General features: G+C 36.3%; 3 protein-coding genes and 1 non-coding gene across 11 annotated transcripts in view; 1 reads left to right on the top strand and 3 right to left on the bottom strand.

The window, feature by feature from the left end:
* trim101 (tripartite motif containing 101) overlaps nucleotides 1–26,288 on the bottom strand; it is a 120,011-nt gene that overhangs the window by 83,562 nt on the left and 10,161 nt on the right. The gene's annotated exons all lie outside the window — the stretch shown is intronic.
* On the bottom strand, nucleotides 6,994–9,114 carry ppdpfb (pancreatic progenitor cell differentiation and proliferation factor b). The gene is made up of 5 exons (XM_055187346.2): nucleotides 8,955–9,114; nucleotides 8,363–8,440; nucleotides 8,170–8,250; nucleotides 7,521–7,614; nucleotides 6,994–7,388 (listed from the first exon to the last, which is right to left on the bottom strand). The coding sequence occupies exons 2-5, from the start codon at nucleotides 8,415–8,417 to the stop codon at nucleotides 7,265–7,267; spliced, it is 354 nt and encodes a 117-aa protein (XP_055043321.1). The 5' UTR covers nucleotides 8,418–8,440; nucleotides 8,955–9,114; the 3' UTR covers nucleotides 6,994–7,264.
* Nucleotides 9,442–9,513, top strand: trnae-cuc (transfer RNA glutamic acid (anticodon CUC)). The gene has a single exon. It is a non-coding gene; the product is annotated as a tRNA-Glu (tRNA).
* On the bottom strand, nucleotides 10,318–25,731 carry tpd52l2b (tpd52 like 2b). Of its 8 annotated transcripts, none has more exons than XM_073875094.1 (9): nucleotides 25,487–25,731; nucleotides 22,679–22,829; nucleotides 22,402–22,550; nucleotides 16,863–16,910; nucleotides 16,319–16,420; nucleotides 12,587–12,613; nucleotides 12,174–12,215; nucleotides 11,919–11,967; nucleotides 10,318–11,816 (listed from the first exon to the last, which is right to left on the bottom strand). In XM_073875094.1, the coding sequence occupies exons 1-9, from the start codon at nucleotides 25,504–25,506 to the stop codon at nucleotides 11,730–11,732; spliced, it is 675 nt and encodes a 224-aa protein (XP_073731195.1). In that variant the 5' UTR covers nucleotides 25,507–25,731; the 3' UTR covers nucleotides 10,318–11,729. The 8 variants fall into 8 exon arrangements, with proteins under 8 accessions (XP_073731195.1, XP_073731194.1, XP_073731198.1 ...); XM_073875093.1 differs by having other exon boundaries at nucleotides 12,174–12,218; XM_073875097.1 differs by lacking the exon at nucleotides 16,863–16,910.

Genomic DNA, 26,288 nt, shown 5'->3' on the forward strand with positions numbered 1-26,288 from the left:
ATATGGGTCATACTAGATTTATTTGCATGGATTTCCAAACTAAGACTTCTAAAATGAGAAGATTCAGCAGTCTGTTACTCCCCAATAACTACCACATATCTGGAGGTACAATATGTTTTTTTACAATAAATATATTTTGTGTTTAGTTATTTCTTTATGTGCGTTTCCTTGTTGATATATTTTCAAATGGTCAAGAAGGCAGATGGGTGGAACCTTCAGCTCCTTGGAAAAAAAAAAGTCAGTCCTGGAGCCTGAAGCCTGGGAGGGGTTTGATTTAAAGATACAGGATACTTATGTGTGTTTGGACATGCTAAATGAATCATAAGACTTAGTTTTAGTATTTTGCTGGACCATTTGTACTGCTGATGGATTTTAAGGATTTATACACATGACAGACAGCTTACAAAAGGCAAGGTTTACTTAAAATGAACAAGGCATGGTCTTTTATGTAACCTTATTTTAGACTTCTCACTGACCTTGACGTGTACTGTATGTTGGCATGTTCCTACATAATAAGGGTTATTGAAATATTGCATTTTTCTATGTATAACCATTGCTTTAATTGTGGTGAGTTGTTTGTCATAACTTGTTTTGGACACAAGTGATGTGTTATGTTTTGTGTTACTACAGTATATGAATGAAGGTCAATTCATACCCATAGGCCAAACACTTTTATTTTTGTTTTTCATTTTTGCTTTCTATTACCCCTCTCTCTCTCTCTCTCTCTCTCTCTCTCTCTCTCTCTCTCTCTCTCTCTCTCTCTCTCTCTCTCTCTCTCTCTTTTTGTCTCCATCACCAATACATACAGTAGACTTTAAAAGCTATTACTCAGTAGCATTGACAGTCATAATAGTCTTTATAACTATAATGTAATATTTAATATTTATTTATAGCCTACCCTCATAACCTCTTGACATTGTACGATTCCAAGAAAAGTCATTTGACTGCTTGACTGATTCAAATCTTTGGCCCTCAAAAACACATCACACAATGTCAGTATTTAATTCCGGACTTCCTTATAAAACAATAAACCTTTTATGAGCTTTCAAGTAAGATCAAACAAGATGAAGTTTACCTTTAATCTGCCATTGTTTCGTTCTTATCACCAGTCTACTGAAGCGTGATGTGTGTTATGTCAGTTTGGATTACATCTCTTTACACAAAGGCTTTTGTGTTCAAGACCAATTTCACGTTGACTCAACAGAGGATTAGCGTGCAAGTGCCTAAAATTTCTGCAATCCTTTATGCCGTTAAGTTGGGAGAACTACAGGAGTCGACAGATCAGTAAGAATTGTTATATTACATATGGGTCCTTTAAAACATGGATGTGATGCATATTTTGAGTCAGGAGCCATGTTAAAAAATTTTGTTAATTGAACATTTCCATATATTTTAATTTTTATTCAGAATATTTTGATCGCCCATTCAGAAAAATGTCAGGTGGTACAAACCAATCATTGTCTTTTTGCCAGATAAGTTTTAATGTGCTCCTCATTGTGATTGTTTGTTTATTTTAAATTATAATAATTAATACATAAATAAGAAAGTTTACCATTAAACGAACATTTAAGAACTATAAATAGGCGTAATTTAAAAAAGTATAATAATAATAATTATAGACAACCAGCTTGCAATTATTAAAACTAAAATTATTATCAACTTTTAAACTAAATTATTTAGTTTAATGTTTTTTATTTCTAAGGGGCATTCATAACAGTTGCACCCTTTCACATTCTTGTTGCATCATCTGACCTCTGCAATGAATTAACATTTAACAAACTCCTGCTTGGATGCTGGTCAAATTCATATACTTTTTAAATAGGCCTACAATTAAAATGTGTTTGATAATATTCTTTTACATTGACCAAAAAAGCGAAAGTGTTGGTTTCCCATTGCATGAAAGTTTTTTACAGTATTTGAGAGAAATCAAACTTTTCATTCAGCCATAAAGACCAACTGGGGTTTACTGGGTGATGTGATATCATGTTTACTAACTTGTTAATCTCTTAATAAAAGGCCCATGATCGCACAAGATTAAAGAATAAAGTGACGCATGTCATCGAGTTATTTTTATGCCAAAGGACACAAACATAGGCATGTCATGTAATTGACCCATATTCTCTTTTACATAACCAGCACAGGCTGCCTATAATAGTGGGGTGTCTTCTCTCCAAGTCAAGTTATTTTTAGATGGGGAACAGTATTTTGGCATGATGCTAAAGTATTCCCCAAAGATGAAAAGTGTGACAAAGACACAAAAAATGACAATGCCAACAAATTGTGAACATCACTTTTACAAAATCCACCACGTTTCTTTAAATATTTGTGTTTTGAAATATAATATGTAAATAATCATCTGGGTTTGGTTACTTCCATTCAGCAGCATCTCTGGTTTCTGTTAATGCAAGACTGGGCTAAAAGTCATGTCTGTGACCTTTGACACACCTGTGATTCACTCATCTACAATCAACAAGTTTGCTTTATGTGAAATCAACACATTTTGTCTTTTTTGTAAAAGCATGATAAGAGTTTCTGTCATGATTGTGTTCCAGGAATCTTTGTGGCTGATACATGATGTTTATGGCATTATTTGTACCAACATGTACCAAACGCATGTACTTGATTTCAACCCCCTTCTCTCCCCTCTATTTTCTCAGAGAGACATCATCTTTGCCAAGTCCTTGGTTTGGCCATACAGATTAAAGCTGACCATGACCACTGTGAATGCCCCCTCCTGTCTGCTTGCTAGGAATGAGTTTTACCGGAGTAAGTGCGTAACTTTATTTTTAACTCTGCTGTGTTCATGCAATCACTGCCCACGTGTACTGCTGACCACCCTTTTTTCCAAAGTTGTGTGTTTTAAGGAGCAAACTTCAACATGAACAGACTGTTCCTATTTTAGCTTTATCAACCTAAAACAAACAAACAGACGAATCACCCTCCTATTTTCCGAATTGCCAGAAATAGACATAATTCAATTGCTTAAACAGTACTGAGTAGAGTAAACATTAAGTGCATTCATTTATTTGTAGTAATTCAGTGTTGAAAAGTGATTAAAACTGAATTTAAAGTGCCACTTCTGAGCATTGAGCTTATTCAGAAGATGTTTTACAGTAATCCTTTCATTTGTGATACATTTAATGCATGTCTGAAAGGATTTACTGTTTAGCCATTATAGAAATTTACATCCAGTGACATGGTGCTCATTTATTTAGGAATTTATATTAATTTAAACGTTGAAAAAAATAAGAATTGAAGAGCTCAAATGCAAAAGCCGCTAAACAAGATCTCTGTCTTAATATAAAATAAAGGAAATTATATAAATGAAAATATTTATGTTTATTACAAAATGCCACATGAACACATATTAGTCATTTGACCTATGTGTTTTTTATTTGTTTGCAGGCATCAATCCAACAGGCAAAATAAAGGCAGTCAGCCTGTCTGATAACTTAATGGAAACAAAACAAAGACAGGTGACTGTTTGGGTCACCAAATCTAAACACCAAGGTACAGTGTGAGTATATGAAAGAGTTGTTTTGATCAGCTAAAAAACATGATAAATAATGTTCTGTCCCTTGATAGCGGCTTTCCAAATGACTAAATTGAACCTTGGTTGAACATTAAAAAAATTGATAACAGCTCAAGCACAACACCTACAATATGGGACCAAATACTACACTGTTAAAAAATAAAAGTTGACTTAAAAAATCAACTTATAAATAACTTCAATTTGTTACGGCAAGTTTTTTTAAACCTTAATTTTACTTAATGTGAAAAATGTAAGTTTATAATACTAAACTTTTTAGGTGTAACCAATTGAATATTTTTCAGCTTTCACTTTTTACAGGGTATATCCTATTTTCGTTGTGCAAATTAAATTGTCGTCATTAATAAAAACAAAAATAAAATGTTTGGTTAAAAATTACCTTGTATTTGGTATCTCTCCCTTTGTTTAATTCATGATAACATGCAATCAAGCTGACATGGACTTCACAAGCTTGTGCCAGATGTGATTAGCATGTTGTCCTATCTTAAACTCTTCCAAAGAGCATACAGTGGGACACTAAATTGGACTTTTGGTACAGAGTGTACATAGTCAATGTCATAAATGTGCTTATTTTAAATGCGTCTTATACAGGTGCTGGTCATATAATTAGAATAGAAAGTTTATTTATTTCACTAATTCCATTAAAAAAGTGAAACTTGTACATTATATTCATTCATTACACACATACTGATATATTTCAAATGTTTATTTTGTTAATTTTAATGATTATAACTGACAACTAAGGAAAATCCCAAATTCAGTATCTCAGAAAATTAGAATATTGTGAAAAGGTTCAATATTAAAGACACCTGGTGCCACACTCTAATCAGATAATTAACTCAAAACACTTGCGAAGGCCTTTAAATGGTCTCTCAGTCTAGCTCAGTCCAGTTCGTTTTTTATGACCTTCCCTTCCTAACTTCCCTCACTCTTGTTCACTCAGAGGTACGTCATTGCTTACGTTGTACGAGTGCCCACTTCTGCTAGAACACTTGAAGTGGGTTCAAATGGATCGCCCTAAGCCCTTGATCACATGGAAAGTGGAGACCGCCCCCTCAATCATTTGACCTGTGCAACGCGCGAGCTGCTGAAGTGACGTCACAATCTTGTTGCATTGTGGGATATGGTGCTGCCTAAAGTGTACATATGAGACTCGCTCCCTTGGTCAAAATGGAAATCCATGTAAACTTCCCTCGTCCACTTGCACTTCAAACTTCAAAATGGCGACAGGGATTCCCCCAAGGGGAAGTGTTTAGGGAAGTTTGTGAGTGCGTGTTTAAAACTGGAGTGGAACACAGCCTAGTTCTGTAGGCTACACAATCACAGGGAAGACTGCTGACTTGACAGTTGTCCAAAAGATGACCATTATTGACACCTTGCACAAGGAGGGCAAGACACAAAAGGTCATTGCAAAAGAGGCTGGCTGTTCACAGAGCTCTTTGTCCAAGCACATTAATAGAGAGGCGAAGGGAAGAAAAAGATGTGGTAGCAAAAAGTGTACAAGCAATAGGGATAACTGCACACTGGTGAGAATTGTTAAACAAAACGCATTCAAAAATGTGGTGGAAATTCAGAAAAAGTGGACTGCAGTTGGAGTCAGTGCTTCAAGTACCACTACGTACAGACGTATGCAATACCTGGATTTCAGCTGTCGCATTCCTTGTCTTGAACAACATCAGACAGCGTCAGAAGCAACTCCATGCCACCCCGCATTGCTGCAGTAATTCAGGCAAAATGAGCCTCAACTAAGTATTGAGTGCTGTACATGCTCATACTTTTCAGTTGGCCAAGATTTCTAAAAATCCTTTTTTGTATTGGTTTTAAAGCAACACTAAAGAGTTTTTGCTCTTTGCTCCCCCTACATGTTGGAAGCGGAATTGTCCATTACCGCTGTTGTAAATGATTTAGCCTACTGCAGCAAAGCTGGCTCTGATTGGATTGTAGGTCTGCCGTAAAGCAAGTTTTTGTAGTTTTCACTCGAACTACAGGACCGCGACCTGACGGTTGGAAACTTCTTTAGTGCGATTTTGGCCGATAGAGGGCTGCAAAGCAAATGTGAAAGTGCCGTTCACCCTGTTTCGATTGGATGAACGACTGAATTTTTTTTGGAAACGTTATTTTAAGGTAAAAAATACTCTTTAGTGTTGCTTTAATATTCTAATTTTCTGAGATACTGAATTGGGGATTTTCCTTAGTTGTCAGTTATAATCTTCAACATTAAAAGAAATAAATATTTGAAATATATCAGTCTGTGTGTAATAATGAATGAATATAATATACAAATTTCACTTTTTGAATGGAATTAGTGAAATAAATCAACTTTTTGATGATATTCTAATTATATGACCAGCACCTGTATACACTCATTAAACACGAAACATTCTTACTCATTTTTTGTGTCTGAAAACAGATTTCTCAGGACACATGACCAATGGTTGGACAGTTGGTTTGATTTTAAGATGCCCGGTGCCATCCACCAAAACTTCCATCAAAAGCCCTGCAGACCGTGTTGTCAAGTAAACACCTCCACAAAGATTGTACAGAGAGCTTGCTCTAACTTCTGTCTCAAGTCAATGTAAATCTGCTTCTCTAGATGTCTAGTGTATTAGATGCCCTTTTAAACTTTAATGCTAATGCCTCAATGTTAGTTTGTATATATTGTAAAATATTCAAATTACCTTTTACTCATCACTTCAGGCTGTGTAGGGTTGTTTTACATAGTGAAGCAAGTACATGAGAATTTCTCAAAAAAATCTTTGTTCTGTATCTAAACCTGGAACTATTGCTGAGTCAAAAAGAAAAAGGCACAGGATCAGCATCCCACAAAGAGGCTTTTTCCATGTATCCAGCCAACCGTCAAAACTTAGTGACCTGGAAAATGTATGTGTACACAGAGAGGATCTGTACAATGTCATTTTAGCGTACAAAAGCTGGTATGGGTCTAGTTTCCACATTAACTCATATTTACTGGCTGAGTGTTGTATGTAGAACTCATCCACAGGCACTATACACCACTTCATTAATTTACTTAAAACCATTTAAAACATGAAACTATTCTGTGACATTCATCAAGCTTGTTTAGTGATTTTTTCCACCATCTTCAGACTATTCAATTAAATGGACTGTAGTACATTCTTTTCGGCACCTGCTTGTTATTCTGTACATAGAGGTGGTAACCTTTATCTTTTTCCTTGAACTGTCATGGAGTATTATGTTTTCCCCATAATCCTGTTTGTTTCCATAGTCCATATTGAAAACTGATGACTCTGCATGGTGGTGTTTGTGTATACAAGCTCGCTTTTATAACCAGACCGAGAATGCAATGGGAGTGGCCAAGGCTCCTTCTTTCTAGAGAACGGCACACTTTTTTGGAACGCACAGTATTAGTGCATGTACATTACTCATACAAAACACCTCAAAACAAAAGTAAATCAAGCAGTAGGTTGTTTTAAGACCATTTATTGTGCTGAAAACACAAGATATACAATGGGATTAAGTAACAAAAACATTTAAATGCACCAGTGTTACGGATGTGTAAAAATGTATAAAATCTTTTCGCAAGTTAGTTTTTCCATTTCGTCATATATAAAATGAATACAAAAACACAAGGAGAACAAAGCACTAAAACAGGCCATTAAATGAATGGGGAAATGTAAAAACAAAAACAAAAAAGGAGCCGCCCCCTAGCGCAGGGGTTCTGAGCTGATCACAGACTCAGGAATGGGGAGAACTCCCCGCCTCCGACTTGCCTCCATCACTACTTTCACTCGCCTGCTTCATCACCATCTCCCGGGCGACACACATCACCTGTCCATTGGTCACACTAACCACACCTGACCTGGAGGGAGAGCCAATCAGAATAAGAATTTGACTCTAACGGATGATACTGATCATTTGCAACTCAAGTTATTGGTATGGGTTTCACGTTTGATGGACAACAGCAACTCCACTACAAAAATACTAGACTGACTTCTGCTGTGCCTCTTCAGCAAGCGTTCCCATACCAGGCTGCTTTCCAAAAAAGAAACTAGACCACCAATGACCAGAATCCTGTTTGGGCAAACCTAAGAAACAATACAAGGACAAGTCAGAATAAAGCATCTTCTGGTGGATTTGGTACATGATGATGTAATCAATAAAGTGAAGTTCACAGCGATGACATAAGAGCCATTTTTGGTTCCCCAAAGAAACATTCAGTCAAAAGTTTTTATAATAGAAATAAGCATTTAACACCAAAACAAGAGTTTTTTTAAAGGTTATGCATCTTCCAAAAACGTAACTTCCACGGACTCATGCAGCACATTTATTGTTAGTGTGAAGTGTATTGTAAATGTGCTAAAGTAATGTGACAAACAGCCCAATACAAGTCCTGCCAAATAACTAACAAGGTCTAAGTAACTAACAAGTTCTTTTTAAAGTCAGTTATGCAACTTCCTCAAGAACCGATTACTAAAAGTGTCATCATCACTTCATTTAAATAAAGCTGCAGTATGGGTGTAGACTGAAAATTGTTGCCTCATTGCATGGGAAGATGTGAAGATAACCCCTGTGACTCAGTCACTTAGTGAATTTAAGCTTTATTGTTAAAAAGGGCTGAATGGATATGAACCATTACTCACCTGGATGATGTGGAATAACCTCCCCACTATACTCCGAACTGCCACATGATGAGCTGCTACTGGATGTAGAGCCAATGCGCCCTGTGAAGGTACAGACTTATAAGGCAAATGCTCCGTATAACATTAACTATTAATAGTGGTTATATAGAAGACAAGTAAGCACTCAAGTGCATACTTAAATAAGGCAACTTACTTCGGTAGTAGTCGTGAGTGGCTACAAGAGATCCGCTAGCTGGGATGGCTGCCATTTTACAAACTTCTTTAAACTATACTGTGGGGGAAAAACAGGGGAAAGCTGCTCAGATATGTCGTTGTATACAAAATAAATCAACCTTAAAATGAAACACACACTGGCGTGGGACAATCGCAGACTTTTAAGGGCACAATTCATAGGGTCAGACAATTGTTTGGATTAGACACTGTAAATGCTTTTCTTTAGTGACAATAAATCACATTAAATTAAAGGCATTCAATAGCATTTTCACATGAATGCAGAAGAAAATGACAGTAAATATTTATACATCAGAGACTAAAACAGTTGACGCGGCTTACAAGAGAATCTTCATGCAATCATTTTGTATTAAACGCATTTTTTATTTTTATTAAAAGTGCATTGTAAAAGTGAGATGCATGACGCACCATTAATTCACATTATATAAATGAGATATTAAACTGTGACAACATCGTTCCCACTTTCAATCTAAACAATAACAATCAGCAGCCTGTAGCAGTTGCACCTTAAAAACCGCCGAACAAACAACTTTATAAAACCCGTTATAACAAACCTTCTTTGTGCTGATGTTGTTAAAGCACCGTTCTGGATTCAGTCGGAGGCGTTGGGAAGAAAACGCTAGGCGACGGGGCCCATTTGAAAAGGTTTGGATGGATTAGACTCTCCACGTCCGGAAATGAGTACCGCAATGCTGACTAACAAAAACAAAGCAGTTCGCTGATATTTATACAAAAAGGTGACGTAGGGGCCCGCAGAGGCGAAAGGAGGCGTGGCTGACTCATCTCTATATATAGACCCAGATCGTGAAACCGGATGAAACCAGCAAAATCGAGGTTGGAGTGGCTGGTGCTTTAAATTCTGCTGGTGTGCGCTAGAACACGAGATAATGTGAGAATGAGAAGTAGATATCATTCTCACAACCTATTACAAGGTGTAAAATAGCTGTATAGCATAATTTCATATATAAAAATATATGGATATAGATCACGTTTACACTGGTGGATAATTTTTAACGTGTCACGATATGATCTACGTTCAGCTCCCTGGTGGTCTAGTGGTTAGGATTCGGCGCTCTCACCGCCGCGGCCCGGGTTCGATTCCCGGTCAGGGAACAACTGTTTTTCTTATTTAACTTATTTGCAAGTGACATTATGTGATACAATTGTCAGTTGAATCACTTATAAAACAAGTTACGCAGACATAATGAATATGTAAGAGTAATATACCGAACAACTTGTTATCAAAGAATTTGAATTTTACGCTGAATAAAAACCTTTTCTAAATTTTATGAAATTAACATTTATTCACAACAACATTCATAATGTAAAATATTGAAACATGTTCTTTTGAGAAGGACAAATAGACAGAGGAGCTCTTTAAAATACACAAATAAACAGTTTATCAATATATAATAAACAGTTTAATAAAATTCAGTAAAAATGTCATTAAAAATATGAAAATCTAAAATGCTTATGTATTTCTTTTAACTTTTATCTACGTAAGAACTTTATTCGTATCTATATTTACACTCAACAAACTGAGCCTTTAGTGGCACGTGGCTCTTTCAACCTGTTTCTCGGTTGTGGCTAAAAGGGATACAGCTACGGCCAAAATCTCGTGAAATCTGCCGGATCAGTGCTGTTTTTATCCTAAATCTACCCATAAACCCAACATTTCACGGGTTAAGGCCGTAGCTGTATCCTATCTAGCTACAACCGCTGCTTTTTATCCTACACCAAACCTAACCCTAAACCTACATCTCGCGAGATTTGGCCGTAGCTGTATCTACTCTAGCCTTTTGCCCGGACTCGCATCACTTTGCATGTATTTGCGTGCTACTGCCACCTACTGGCACATTTACGCCAATATAATTTTATCACTAGAAATATACGTAAATAAGCAAAAGAATAAACAAGTCATTTGAAGGAACGCTTTATTGATATACAAACAAAATGATAAGTATTACACCATTGTTGTTGTTGTTTTTTTTTTTTAAAGAAAACAATCAAAGCCTAAGATTTCTAACTTAAAGCTATATGGTGCTCATTCCCTAGACAACCACCTCCTCTAATGATGTATGTGTACTACTTAAAACGAAAAATAATGTCCTTTCTCTCATAATGTTCATTTCCTTCCTGTCATTTCTTTGTTGGCAGTACTACAGGTGTATCCACCCGTTCCTTTTTTCCCGTAGAAAGTCAGAGTAGCCATGGCAGTATACTAGTCACATACATCAGCCAAATCGCTTGCATCTTACCCAAACAAGCATGTAATCATTACTGTGTAATATACCGGAAACAAGGCCACCCGGTGACACACATGAATATAATGTAAAATAAAAAAAAGGAAAACAGACTAATAATAATAATATATTTGTTTAAAGTGAAATGTATTCCAATATCTTTCGGGTAAAAAGTGACTGTGCTACACAAGACTACATTAGTGTTCACCTCTCTCTGGGAAAAAAAAATCAACGCTAACAATAAGAAGGTTGACACGGCAGGCCTTACTCGGCTTTGAACATTCTGGGTCAAAGTTGCTTTAATGTCCTATAATTGAAAAAGTGACACTTGTGTTACATTTGACAGCAAAAGGTCTATGACATCTCTTAACTGGAATGGCACAAAGCAAAGGAAAGCAACTTCTGTTGTAAAACATTCCCAACAATCCAAATATTCAACTGAACAAGACAGAGAAAGAGCAAAGGTAAAACAAAAAAGATATAGGGGAATACATTGTTACCAGAAACAAAAATACATAAGGAATATCGCGTGAGACTACAGCGTGTATAAGGCCGACTGAGAGGTCAGACATTCACAGAGTGTACAGCAAAGCATCGCTTCATGTTGTGCTGAGAGTAAAAAATAACTCCATGGATGCTCAGCAGCATAGAAACTTGCAGCATGTTGCTTTTTGTCTTTTATCCTACCCCCTTCAGATTTAAATGTGTTTATTTTAACCCCTCTACCATCTGACGAATGCTGCTTGGCAGTACTGTTTAAATATAATTATTTATATACCTTTATTATTCATATATAGATAGAAGTTATGTAAAAACATTATGCAAAGCAGTGTAAAATAGTTTCTAATACAAAATGATTTCTTTTTGTACAACCTGCGATGATTTCATGTCACAGAATCTGCACGGTTTTAATTAGGAGATGATTCAAGCACATGCTAGCAGTAGATGGAGGGGTATCGAAGACATCAGTAAGAGGGGGATAACATAATTCAGAGAGAAAGGGCGAGGTCTGGGAGAACCAAAGCGTGTGTGGAGTCAAGATTCACGAATGAATGAGATGAGTGTTTAAGTCAAGAGGGTGGGCTCTCAGAATGGAGCGTTGTCCTGCACTGGGTTTGACTCGTTCGGAGAGTGGGCGCTTTCACCGTTGGATCTTCCTCCAACCACTTTATACTGCAAACACAGTGATATACAAAAATAAAGATCAATCGATGTGCACTGCAATGGCGAAAGCCAATCTATATATAGACGGAGAACTTCAAAGTGAAGATTGACCTTGATGTTTTCCACTTTGTCCTCAAAAGTCTTGAAAGTTGGAGAGTTCCTGTGTTACAAAATATTTAGTGGTCATTGGAGCAAATTGACTCAACTGCCAGTTAAAAAGTTAACATCATGCAAGCAAGCAAAAAAATCCTTTTAACATGATTTTTTTGCTCAACACAGCAGTTTACATAGTTTAAGTTTATATACCATCATGGCTGATATTTGAATGTCCAATTTTAAGGGGAATGGTCTACCCTAATACTTTACCTCATAGCCGGCATACTTATTGAATGGCGAATGGAGTAGTTGCTACTTGGAAAGCATTAAAAGAAGGAAAGAGGTGCGAGCGTTAGCAGGCGAGCAGTACACCACATCACGGAGAGAAATGAACTGGGTTATACCAGACAAGCTCAAATATCTGTGGTATTTACAGCATGTCCTTCAAATTAATTCAATTCATCACAGAATCTACAAGGTAACCACATGATCAGGCTAAACCAAGTAGGAATCAAAATATGAAGTTGAAATAATAAAAAATAAATGTAATTAAACTATAATAAAACATACCATACCAAATTATGTGGGTCTGGTGGTATAAAAGACAGAGCTCTACATAAGAAGTATTGCAATTTACACATAGATTTTTTTTAGGTATCCAATTATGACATTAATCGTCTTACCCAAAGGAGTTAGAGAAAGGCAAAGCTCTGTAGACCAAAGAGGCAGCAAATAAAAAGAAAAGGAGAACACAAAACCATTCATATTGGGCATTAGGCATCAGGCATGAGATCAAGGCAAGCAGGAAAAACAAAATATAAGTTTTATTATTTATAAAAATGCACAGGACTACAAAATGTAAATTAAGTGATTTGTAATACTATCATCCTTAAAAACAAATTATTTTAAAGGGACATCTCCCCTAGAGTTTAACATTTGCCCTTCACCGCTCTGGAATTCATTCAGCCAATCTCCGGGTCTGGTGCTACCACTTTTATCATAGCTTAGCAATAGCATAATCCATTGAATCTGATTAGACCAATAGCATTCAAAAATGACCAAAGAGTTTGGATATTTTTCCGGAAAATTAAAAGTTGCGATTTTCTAGGCAGATTTGGCTAGTAGGAACTATACGCTCATACTGGCGTAATAATCAAGGACTTTGCTGCCGTAACATGGCTGCAGCAGGTGTAGTGATATTACGCAGCAGCCGAAAATAGTCCCCTCGGTTACTTTCAATAGCAGGGGACTATTCTCGGGCACTATTTTTTTTGTCTTAATACATAATATAAGTTCAGAAGAGTCAAGTTTTAAATAGGTAAAATATCAAAACTCTTTGGTCATTTCTGAGCGTGATGCCAATGGTCCAATCAGATTCAATGGACCATACCAAGCCATGCCAAAAAGGGTACAGCCAGACCCGGAGATCAGCTAAATAGATTAAAAAATTGTAAAAATCAAATGTTTAACTCTAGGGGAGCTGGAAAATGTGCATATTTAAAAAAAAAGTGGAGTGTCCCTTTAATAACAACACACACGCACCCATGCACACACAGACACACAGACACACACACGGTAAAAGCATCTAATTCCAGGACCAAGCGCTACATCATACACTAATATACACTCACTGTGTGCTGTAATTCATGATCCTAACTCTTTTTCTCCATAACAAAATCCTAGATGGCCAACAAGTTATTAATCTTTATGATATTTACATTTAGCAAGCACTTTTATCCAAAGTGACTTACAAATGAGCCAAATCAACCTACAAATGATGAATAGTTAAATTATTGGTGTTGTGGATGGTGTGAGCCTGGAGGATGTAGTGTACTCAGTGAGTTTATAAAAGTAAAGCTTTAATGTGTGTTATGAAAAAATATTTCTCACAAACGGCTGTTGAGATTGTAATCTCATATGAAGCAATTGGAGGCTTGGGCCCAGAAATGCTCTTTCTTCTGTCACAACTTAAATGAATTACAGACGATATATTGTGTATCCATGGCAACATACACATCAGTGCGATAATATCTTGCAATGTTAAATCTCATCGGTTCTTGTGTCTCATGATGAAACATGCATATGAGAACTTGTCATGAGTCGCACGTGAACCAGCGAGATTCTGCGTTATCACACTGGAGTTTTGTCATTTTGACCCCCATATAAGAAGGTGAGGATGAGAGAATTTTTATTGTTAATGAACTATTCCTTTAAGTCTCATGTGTCTCAGATATTTCTTCTGAAAAAGACCCAGAAATCTCACAAATGTTTCCATTAAGAGTTTCAGAAGAGATGTCAACAATGTGACAAACTGAGCTGCAATCAAAGAGACTATAATCAAAAGCCCAAACTGCTGAAAATTTTGGTAACACTTTGGACTTGAAGTGCTGTTCATAAGACTGACATAACACCCCCACAATCATGACATGACACGTGCCATGAGCATTTTTAATGCAAAGATGTCTTTGTTATGACAACTTGACATCAACCAATACATCGTAACTTGTCATGACAAGTTCACATTACCAAGATAACATAACGGACCACTTTTTACCTGTGAAACAGATTGAATTTGTCATTAAAATGTCAATAAGTGTTAATACTCTTGTCATATAGTTTTATAACAACATCATGAATATTTTTCTTGACCTCAACTACAGTGGTACAAATATAATATGTCATTAAAATGTCATTAAGTGTAAATACTCTGTCAAATAATTTTATATCAACATCATGAATATTCTTCAGTTCATAATGTTTTTTTTAAGTTTCCTCCATGTGTTATATAATAATAATTAAAATTTATAAAATTATAATTTATTGCAATTGGAGACCAAATCACCTAAAATTAAATGAAAACAGTACAATAATGGGTTAAGCCATGCAGTGTTGGGTCCATATCACTGCAAAAACAGTTAATTACATTAAATTAATTAATTAAATGTTTTGTTAGTTTTTTCTTCTATGTCAGAAAATTTCAGAACCCTCTTTGTGAGGAAGAACAAGTTCTGTTAGTTGTCAGTTTTTGTTATGTATTGTGCAAATACATAAAGTAAATCTTTTGACGTTTCTGTTGCATTTTGTTAAGACATTTAAAATGGTTTGACAGTATTAACACTTAATGACATTTAAATGACAGTTTAATGTAATGTTAACCCAGAAAGCTAGGTAGTTTCTTAAGTTTGATAATTATTCTGCCATGTCATGTTTATGACAGGTTTATGAGAAGTTATGATGTATTGGTTTATGTGAAGTTGTCATAACAAAGACATTTCAAACAATGTCAGCTTTGCGTTGAAAATGATATATAATTAAACAAATGAAACTTAACGAAAGTTAACATAAATGTGCATAAAATCTCCCTCATGACATGACATGTGTTTTACAATGATGCATTTTAACAGTTGTACTTTTTTGATTTTACCTATAGGAATTTTAAAAGGAAATTCTGAGATAAGTTGTTACTTAAAGGAAACACAATTGAGAACTTCATCAAGTGTCCTGAGCTATGAAAAAACAATCAGAGCAAATCATGGAGTACCAAATGATTTTGAAGCCTATGAGAATCCTGAGGACCCACAATGAAAAGAGATCAAGCAGATCAGACAATACGCAGATTTTCAGGCCTATTTACTTTTAGTTACATCATGCATCTTGATAATTGGACTGCTATCTGGACTGCAGGGTCCCCAAAAAAGAGGAGTAGAATTTTAGATATATGGCTTGAACAACTAGATGCATCTACACTGAGGATTAAACAACCTTCTCTGTAGTTAGAGGGCATTTACACTTGTCTATTCATGATCAGATAGCTATTCAAAAGTGCTGTATGCATGAAGTTACCAAGAGTAATAGTATTTGTTACTTTAATAACAGGATGAACCGGAGTGGCCGTAATGAGGGTTATGAGATTAGAATGATGTTTATTGTATGTGAAGTGCAGTGGAAAGACGATACGTGGCTTTGTGACTGTCCCAGCATAGCATTAAAATCGACTGAAGACAATAACAGATTAAGATAGATGAACTGTCGATAGCAAACGGATGGATCTATAACCAAGAACAAATAGATCCCAAGGACATGAAGATGGAGTGGATGAAGGTTAAAGGCGGGGTGCATGATCAGTTAGTTGACACACCCCTTACTGATTATAGGTTACAAGTGTGTTTCGGTACTCGGCACGGCTCCCTTTTTCAAAGTGTTTTTCAAAAATCATGCACCCTGCCTTTAATGCAGATTAATATCAGTCATTATTCATGATAGCCAGTAAGAAGGTCAACAGAAACATTCATAAAACTAAGCATGCAGGTTAATGCATAAGAACGCATTTAAATCTGAGTCATGCTGTACTGGAATAAGAATTAAGAGGGAAAAACAGGAAGAACAGGGAGACGGCATTATGACACATGGGTTACCTCATGTCACCCAGTTTCCTGCTGATGGCCGTGCCCACGGTGGAGAGGGCGGCAGAGGTCTTCTGTCCAGCGCTAGACAGTGTTTCCTGAGTCTTTTTATACCTGCAACAGGAAGACAGCAGAGAGAAAACCAAGTGGAGAAAGAGAAATAAAAATCATCATGTGGGAGCCTAATAAAAGACTAGTCCTCAGAGTTAGTCAACCAAAGCTGAAAAACAAAAGCCTGGTGAGAAAACCCACAGATATCCTTAAATTCTTCTAAGTAGTTAAAGTATGTTGTTTCAATGTAAAGAAATCGACTTAAAGGAGAAGGTACATGATATATAACACCCTCTCCAGCAATGGCAACATAAAACAGAAGCTATAATATCACAGTCAGCATTTCTAGGACCCTACTTATCCTCCACAAAGCCCCAAACATAGCAAGCCACCAAAAAGCAACCCTTTACATGGCAAAAATGCAATAAATGGACATACCAACAAACAAAAAAGAAAACCATCTTTAAAAAAATGATGGAGTAACTTAAACGATGGAGTAACTCACACTTCAGAGTTGGCAATGTCATCCAGAGTGGAGGAAGCTGAAAGATATCTACAAACGAACAAGGTAACACATTCAAATCTCCACGAACACATGGAGAACAGAAATGCTGAATAAGTAACGAATTATAGAAATATTTATCAAACAGTTGAGTAAGACAGATAAGGCTCACAAGCAGAAGCGCTCCTCGACTGCACGCCAAGCATAAACATTTTTCAACAGCATTCTCAGACACAACCTTGAGGCATTTCGGTTGAGAAACTTGTGTAATATGTCAGTATGTGAGCCTTTAAGCAAAAAACATCACAGAAATCAAAAATGTTGCTGTTGGGTTTACAAATAGCAGGAAAGCTTGCTATGCTTCTCAATGAATTACGGTTGAATGCTACTACATCCAAAGGCCAGAGGGCGCTCTCGTGCAGAAACTTAATATGCGCGGCAGACGAAGAACCATACTCACGCAGCTATGACCATAGATATGTATAATAAAGGCTAGATATCTCGCCCGCACTGCTGGCCAATTGAGTGGAACGTCCACATTTGGCGGCCATCTTACCACAGGCAGCTCGCTCACCCGTAGCACCGAGCTTTAACCTCCCGAAAAGCACCCCCACTCTGGCCCAAACCGATGAATAGACCTACTTTCACCAAAAAGGTTATTTTTACTAAACCATTTAGAGTAAGCATAACTATGTTGTCATTAGAAAGAAGACACTTTGAGCTTCATTTTCCAGGTTTCAGAATTATTTTAAGGCTGAAGTACATTTACATTTTTTTAAATAAAAATCTTAATGATAAATATGTGTGTGAAACCTAGAAATGCAATGATGCCAAAGCCACAAGTCTGAAGAAAGTGTGTTTCACGTTTGAAGTCAATAGGCCCAAAAATTGGAGGAACAAGCGAGCCAGATGACGTCACGATATTTGACAGCGCTGTTTGGATATTATGTATTATACTCCCGCCTACTTTTTAAAACAAAGTTTGAACGCGGGTTTGAATGCGAGTGTAATCTCATATACAATGTTACGACGTACATAACCCTCAGATTGAAAAAAAAAATAAAAAAAATAACCCTCAGATTGTATATTGTATTCCATTACAAGACGTTCATGCGAAATCTGATGTAAACAATGGACAATATATCTATATTTCACGGATTATACGCATTTGTGGACAAAAATGGTCATTGGATGTATTCTATAAGACGGTTCTAAAGAATTATTCACACATCTGAAACAGACTGGATTCGATTTGCGATCGTTATATCAACACAAAGGTAAGGAGTCCTATTTATATTTTGCTTGTTGTCATCTGGACTTTTGTAACAAAATACTACATTTATCTCAAAACAGAGACCATACACTGATGCTAAACCCGTAGACCTTTTAAACAATGTATAGTAATGCTAATATTATTAATGTTTGTAGACAGTAGACTATATAGATATTGTTAGCAGTGTTAAAAAAAACTGATGTCATCCCGCACCCGAGCTAGTGCGCGTCGAGAGGCTAAAGCAACACTATGTAGTTTCCATGTAAAAATGACTTACAGCTCCCCCTTGTGGTTGGGTATCAGGCACTCTTCTGCAGGCAGGGGGAGGGGCGGGGCTGTGTGCTCTACCCTCCACCGCCACTTTCAGAGTGTGCTTGTAGCAGCTAGGAGGCTGCTCAGGTTGCAGCAACAGTACAATTTGTCCAGTTAAAAGTTGTTCTGTCACTGAAATAATTTTAGAGACATTATTTAAAGGTAAAAAAAACCACACAGTGTTGCTTTAATGGTGCAGGCACCTTCAAATGACCACAACTTGCTTAATTTTCTACCGATTTTCAAACGGTTTGGTTTGTTATAAACGTCAAAGATGTACCTACGACAGTGCATACTTGTACTAAAAAAGAATTTCATGAAACATGAAACAAAGCATCTAGAATTATAGCCACGTTAATAACGTTTGTAAGAAACCAAACCGTTTGAAAATTAAGCAGGTTATGGTCATTTAAAAGTACCTGCACCATTAAAACTCAATGCCACGAGTAAGCGACCCGCCCGCGGCAAGATGGCCACCATGTGATGACGTCAGAGACTCCACCATAACACATCTAGCCTTTATACATATCTATGGCTATGACCACAGCTCCAGGAAATGGCTTAAGGATATGTATATTGCTGTTCTTCAAACCTTTAAAGGTATTTTCATGATAATAAAGTATAATGATTATGCTTGACGGTGTTGATTTTTCAAATGCATGTTATAAACGACTCAAACTAACAGTGATTTCAGATCGACAAGGACTTACCAAAAGCCGTAGTACATGAAATAGCTGTGAATAATATTGATTAATAATAGCGATTCAGAATAGTTATCGGCAATGCATTATTAGTGTATATCGGCATTTATCAGTGCACCCCTAGTAAATTCTGATGATTAATGACTACAGCGAAGGCACAAAAGAGCAAACCATTTACACACACACACACACACACACACACACACACACACACACACACACACACACACGTGCTCTCTGTGGACACATCTTTCTGCCTGTCTGATTCAAACTCACCGAGTGTGTAAAGAAGGAAGTGTGAGATTTCTCACACGCTCGTGATACTACAGAGTTCACCTCTAAGAAACCCATGTTTTCGTCAAAAAAGCACAGGCTTCTTTAAAGGTTACCTAATATGACAATTTTTCAAATTTTAATTTTAGTCTTAAGGCCGAAGTATAGTCAATTTTTTTTCCATGTATGGAAAACGCATTTGATAGACAGCGCCCAATAAACGGCTCTGGCCATTCGTAAACCACGCCTCAAATACGAGAAAATTAGTGTATGGTTCCCAGCCCATGTCTTATTGTCTATGAGACTGGTCTGGTGTTAGCCAGGCTATGCGCGACCTACATGTACAAGGTATGCATGGTTTCAAAAATTCGCCGGTGCTAATACAGTATGTGCTCACTCTTCTGATGACAAAAATTGCCTACGAAGACCCTTGCGTACTCTCGCAGGATTTTAATATATGGAGTGGGCAGATTTTTGTCATTACAACGTGGTTGTGTACACACACAGGCGACAGACAACTATGTTCAAACAACAAATTAAAGTGAATTTCTCATATTAGAGAAATACTGACATGACAAAAGCAGCATGCGTTTAAAAATCCCAGTGAATGCACACTCATAAACAAAATGCAAAGCATAATGCACTGTTAGTCACAAATGTGGATAAAAACATCCGGCAAATGACTAAAAAAAGCAAGTACGCTTGACCCTGTGTGCTTCAGAAATCTGCAAAGGTGGAAAAAAAGGCCGACTGTCCCACAGTGGAGGAAAAAACAACAAAGTCAAAGTATGCGAGACATGAGTCAGCCTTTCGAACGCCTACTTTAACAAAAAAAAAGATATAAATTACTAACTGCTACTAAGGCCGTGTAGCATTAAAGATGCTATTTTTCTGTACAAGCAAAGCCAAAATCTTTCATTACTGTAAAGGTTGTTCACACCACAATAATTTTTAAAAATCATTCCAAAGACATTGAATATAACAAAACTGAGCACTCCTATATTACTATGAAAAATTCAGCAGGCTTTCAACAGGCTTTAAAAGGTTTCAGTCTTTTAAAGTGGAGAATGACTGCTAGGAAACGGATGTACATTACAGTTAGTAACATAAGAGTCCAGATCAATATCCATTTGAGAGACAGGTTTTAGCTCTTTGTATTAGATTGTATCTGTTATGGGTGTGACATATAAAGACTTTAAAACACACACAGTAGATCAGCCTATTCACGAGCTGTAAGGGTTTAGGTGACTTTGCTTAGTGGGCTCATTTAAATTGAATCGCTTTAGTATATAAGCTGTATTTTATGCATTTATGGTCAAAGAAGCAACAGTGATCTTTCCATCTAAAACACATGGATGAGTTCTGGATGCTTTTCGACGAGTCGAGTATAGGTGAGAAAAGCCCATGCATTCACAGTGAATATGTGCCGACTTGTTTAAACACTCGCATGTCACACCCTGTAACCAGTCTCTGTGCAATCTCCACATAACTACAAAACAAAGATGTGGTAACATGCTGCCTGATGGATGCCTGATTAAAGCCCAAGAATGATATTACTGCATATTTTTCAAGATTCATAACATATGTACAGGTTTAAAGTTATTACTGACCAGTTAAAGGTGCATTGTGTAACTTTTAGGAGTATCACTTGACAGAAATGCAATATAATATGCACAACTATATTTTCAGCGGAATACACTCAACTAAAGGATTATTAGGAACACCTGTTGAATTTCTAATTTATGCAATTATTTAGGGGTGTGGTCCTGGTCAAGACAATCTCCTGAACTCCAAACTGATTGTTAGAATGGAACGAAAGGTAATTTAAGCAAATTTAATTTCAAATTGGTTTCTTGAACATGACAATGAGTTCACTGTACTAAAATGGCTCCCACAGTCACCAGATCTCAACCCAATGAGCATCTTTTTGGGATGTGGTTGAACGGGAGCTTCGTGCCCTGGATGTGCATCCCACAAATCTCCATCAACTGCAAGATGCTATCCTATCAATATGGGCCAACATTTCTAAAGAATTCTTTCAGCACCTTGTTGTATCAATGCCACATAGAATTAAGACAGTTCTGAAGGCAAAAGGGGGTCAAACACAGTATTAATATGGTGTTCCTAATCATCCTTTAGGTGAGTGTATATAGACCTTAAAAACTGTTGTGTATTTATTACCTTAGAAAAAGCCATTTTAAAATATATACCCTGCGGGTTCCCTTACATGGAAGTCGCCACCATGTTTCTACCGTATCCCTAAATGGACAAACTGTTTGCAATTCGCAATCTCATCACTAGATGCCACTAAAACCTACACAGCGGATCTTTAATACAATGGTATATGTAATATATTATAGGGATCAGCCAATAACCAAGTTAACAGAAGTCGTCGTTTCATAAATGGCAGCAAGTTACGACCATGCAACTTAAAATGAAACTCCCACATACAGTAGCACTGTGAAACCTGACAAAAACATTTACAGTAAAGGACCTTGAAATGCCAGCACAGAAGCCTGTCTAGAATACACACAGAAAATGAGGAACTTGTTTCTAACATTTTCTATTATTCAAGTGGTACTCATGTACAGCTCCACCAAAAAATTCAAGTAGGCACTTGTGACTCTCTATTTGAAGGCCAATTTCCAGCAACATAAAGCGGGAGGAATGTTTGTGAGCTGGAAGAGAGAGCGCCGAGGGCGATGGTTAAAGGAAAAGCATTGAAGAACAGGACCACACCAACATGTCTGTATTTTTTTTCTGATCTGTTTAAACATGTTACAACAACAAAAGTGTATTGCTAAATTTTCTTATCAAACCCCAACCTAAGAAAAAAAACCTCATTCTCCTGTTGGTTGCTGTCAGTTCTGTCAATGACACAAGATCTATGAAAGGGTTCAGGGTCTGACTCCGTATATATGGCATCTCTCTGTAACCTCTTATGTTTAAACAGGCATGAGGCACATGTAAAAAGGCATCTTACGCGTTTGAGGTCTGGACGTCCTGCCAGCTTTTCGTGATGTTCTGTTTAAGCTCGCTCAAGGGGCTGAGACCCAGTTTGCGCTTCAGCTCAGATGCGTGACGCTCTTTGGCTGACAGCACCTGCCGCAAGGTGTAGATCTCTTCCTCCACCTAATATCAGAAATAAAGAACTCAGCAAAATAAAAACATGAAGACTTCTCATGACTATGTGTTTTGTGTGAGAGAGAGTCACAAGTCATGGATCAGAATGGTAAAGCGCAGTGGCTGTTGATGTATACCTTGGTGAGCTCCAACCTCAGTTCCTCTGCCTCCTCCTCTGTTAGTCCTGGGGGGAGATTTTCTGGACCCAAAGCCACGGCTCCCCTCTCCTCTGGCAGATCAGAAAGAGTGTCAGGGCCCAGGCCTTTATGTGGAGAGTTTAAATTAATGTCTATACATTTGAAAGAAAGAAACAGAGAGAGAAAGTGTTACAGGTGTGTGCTTATTTTTTTAAAATAGGGAAACTTAGACATAGCAAAACGAGATAAATCCATTTTTAACATTTTTGTCAAAACATGTTTATTATTATGTTATCATGTTATTATTTTGTTTTATGGTGCTACTTAGCTGGATTTTTTAAGTTATGAAGGTTTATATCAAAACAAACCAACTGCAGTTGATTTGATATTAATTGGAATGCACAACCAAAAAACGAGATTCTGAACAATTAAAAAAATTATTAACGAGTTTTGCAACGAAACTCTTCATATATATATATATATATACTACAACAAAAACATTTATTTGTATAGCACATTTAAAACAACACTTGTTGACCAAAGTGCTTTCCATTCTCAACTAAAACCAAGAAAAAAAAACGAACACATCAAACATAAAAATTACACAAAACCAGTCTTTCACTTAGACAGTTTAATAGTCAGACATTCACCACTATGTGCAATTGTAAGCAATATACTACTTTATACAATTTATTTACAATTCTGCACAAACAAATAATTATTATGTATGATCACAATGGTACGTTGAAAATTTGAATGTAATCCCATTTGGTGCTTCTGCAAAAATCGCATTGCATTAAAAAAACAGATTTTTTAAACATTAAGTATTTATAAACAAACAGAGATTAATTATATAATTTTTCCTGTGATCATTAACCCATAACCCTTCACTTTACTACTTATATTTAAAGGCAGAAACATAAGAAACCAACATGAGAGCAAGAAAGAAAATCAGACATTGTAATGTAATGATAAAATGCCAAAAATAAGTACATTTATATGAATTTTAAAAACTGTTGCTCCAAGTAAAACAAGTGAAAACTTAAAGGGGCCATGGCACAAGACTTTTTTTAAGATATCAAATAAATCTTTGGTGTCCCCAGAGCACATATGTGAAGTTTTAGCTCAAAATACCATATAAATAATTTATTATAGCATGTTAAAATTGCCACTTTGTAGGTGTGTGCAAAAATGTGCCGTTTTGGGTGTGTCCTTTAAAATGCAAATGAGCTGATGAAATTCAAACCCTGATCACAATAATGGTGGTTTGTTGCAATAAAAAAACATTTGTGCTTTTCTCTGCACTAAATGGCAGTGCTGTGGTTGGATAGTGCAGATTAAGGGGTGGTATTATTATAATAAGAGCTCCTTGTGACATCATAAGGGGAGCCAAATTTTAACGACCTATTTTTTCATGTGCTTGTAGAGAATGGCTTACCAAAACTAAGTTACTGGGTTGATCTTTTTCAGATTTTCTAGGTTGATAGAAGCACTGGGGACCCAATTATAGCACTTAAACATGGAAAAATTCAGATTTTCATGCCATGGCCCCTTTAAGCTTTATATTTTTATTTATATATTTTTAAACATGAAAACATACTGTTATCTTCAGTATTTACTATAGTAAACCGTAGTAAGTCCTTAAAAACAGTATATAGGCTACTTAAGTAAACTACAGTATTTTCTACAGTTTATTAGTGCACTATAGTTAATAGTACAGTATACTGTTGTAGTGCACTTTTAACAAAGTTTAGTAGTAAATAATGTACTGCAATTTACTACAGGTTACTATAATTAATACTAAAGTATGCTACATTTAAAATAGTGTATTTTTCATGTTCTTATTTCTTGTCATTACTAATGTGTGTATTTACAATCTAACGTCACACCCATTTACACGTGTAAGGTGTAAACACATTATCAGCTCAAAGGTTTTAAAGCGTGCTCCATTAGGTCAGACGGAGACAGATGTCACGTGAGTATGATGTATAACAATGATACGTGTCATTCAGATGAGCCCTTCAATGACCCTACAAAAAAAAACCTTCACTGGCCCTAAATAACAGCTTAATAACGCTATAAACAAATAAGAGATTTAACCCAAAGGACTGATATCTAGCGTCAACTACTTATAAAAAAATATATTAATGTTAAAATCCGCCTGAAACAAAACATAAGCGTTTGCATCCACATAGTAACTAACGATCCATGTTTGTATTTATGCACTGGTATTTTATTATATTATATAGCGAAAATAAAAAAAATGTATTAAAATTATAATAACAATGCACATGGGCTTAAAGCTGAATCACCAAAAATGAGTCAAACATCACCCCCTTATGAAAATTAACCATTTAACTACAATAACCACCGTTTAATAATGGTATTTGTATTGACACTCATTTACCATTGAACTGTAGTTTAACTCTGTATATACTATTTGTAGTAAACCATATGGTGCTATAAATGATAATTAATCTTTCGAAAACAATTCCTCAACGTTTGTTATAATAAAAGCATATTTGTTTTCCTATAGATATAAAATGAAACAACATTAACATATCTCCGTTGTTTTGATGTAAATTAAATGTATCTGACACAACTATAACAAATTTGCATTTGCTATGGTTGGGTAAATCGACTTGCACTTAACCCGATCGCCTGCACTACCCTGAGCTCCTCGTTACACACAAATAAAACAACTATAATCACACAAATGTATGTTACAAGGCACAGAAAGTAGTAATTACACTTGTGTTAATCATCATCACCCAACCAAATATCCGCCGATTGTTTTAGATTTGTTTATCTTGATTAGCGGAATCCATGTCGTCGGAAAATGTGTTGATTTAATATTCACAATGTTGTCCGGACAGTTACGCGCGTCAGGGTAATGTGCGCAAAATTTTGCGATGCCTGATATGCGCTTTCTATAAAAACATCCAAACAAGCCAACAACAGAAGAAGCCAAGCGATCACAGCCGATCACAGATCAGTTCAACATCAGCTACACAAGTGCGCTTTCTTTCCGGCGCTCCCAGATGACGTTTAGTGTCTGCCTTTCGCTTACATCAACATCACAGTGAAAATCATCACGTAGCGGGATAATATAATCATAAATATAATCATAAACATAACTTTTTGACTTATTTTTTGAGGACATTATTTGTGTACCATACACGTGGATTAAAAAGTGCGCATGAACTTGTTTTTGATTATTTAAATGTCATAAACATAACAGTAAATGGATCTCTAAACCATGTTTTAAGGTCTTTAAATTTCGTACATTTATTTATAACACAAATCTAGTTCATTGTAATTTAATTTGATTGATTTATTGACTTCATCATCATTACCCAAGGACGTTGTTTAATGTGCTATAATTGGGTCCCCAGTGCATCTATTAACCTAGAAAATATGATAAAAAACAACCCATTAACTTAGTTTTGCTAAACCATACTCTGCAAGCATGTAGATAAATAGGTCGTTGAAATTTGGCTCCCCTTGTGATGTCAATACTGCCCCTTAATCTGCACTATCCAACCACAGCACTGCCATTTAGTGCAGAGATCAACTCATTTGCATTTTAAAGGACACAACCAAAACTGCA

This window comes from Misgurnus anguillicaudatus, chromosome 13, assembly GCF_027580225.2.
Source record: "Misgurnus anguillicaudatus chromosome 13, ASM2758022v2, whole genome shotgun sequence".
NCBI lineage: Eukaryota > Metazoa > Chordata > Actinopteri > Cypriniformes > Cobitidae > Misgurnus > Misgurnus anguillicaudatus.

Excerpts from the sequence above, each read along its gene's own strand:
- tpd52l2b (XM_073875093.1), bottom strand. The coding sequence starts at position 25,506 with ATGGATTCCGCTAATCAAGA. Across the intron at positions 16,911-22,401 it reads GACGTCCAGACCTCAAACGC|ATATCTTTCAGCTTCCTCCA; the intron begins GTAAGATGCCTT and ends GTTCGTTTGTAG. Across the intron at positions 11,968-12,173 it reads ATAAGTATGCCGGCTATGAG|GAACTCTCCAACTTTCAAGA; the intron begins GTAAAGTATTAG and ends TTTGTAACACAG.
- ppdpfb (XM_055187346.2), bottom strand. The coding sequence starts at position 8,417 with ATGGCAGCCATCCCAGCTAGCGGATCTCTTGTAGCCACTCACGACTAC. Across the intron at positions 8,251-8,362 it reads CACTCACGACTACTACCGAA|GGCGCATTGGCTCTACATCC; the intron begins GTAAGTTGCCTT and ends GTACCTTCACAG. Across the intron at positions 7,615-8,169 it reads GGTTATTCCACATCATCCAG|GTTTGCCCAAACAGGATTCT; the intron begins GTGAGTAATGGT and ends ATTGTTTCTTAG.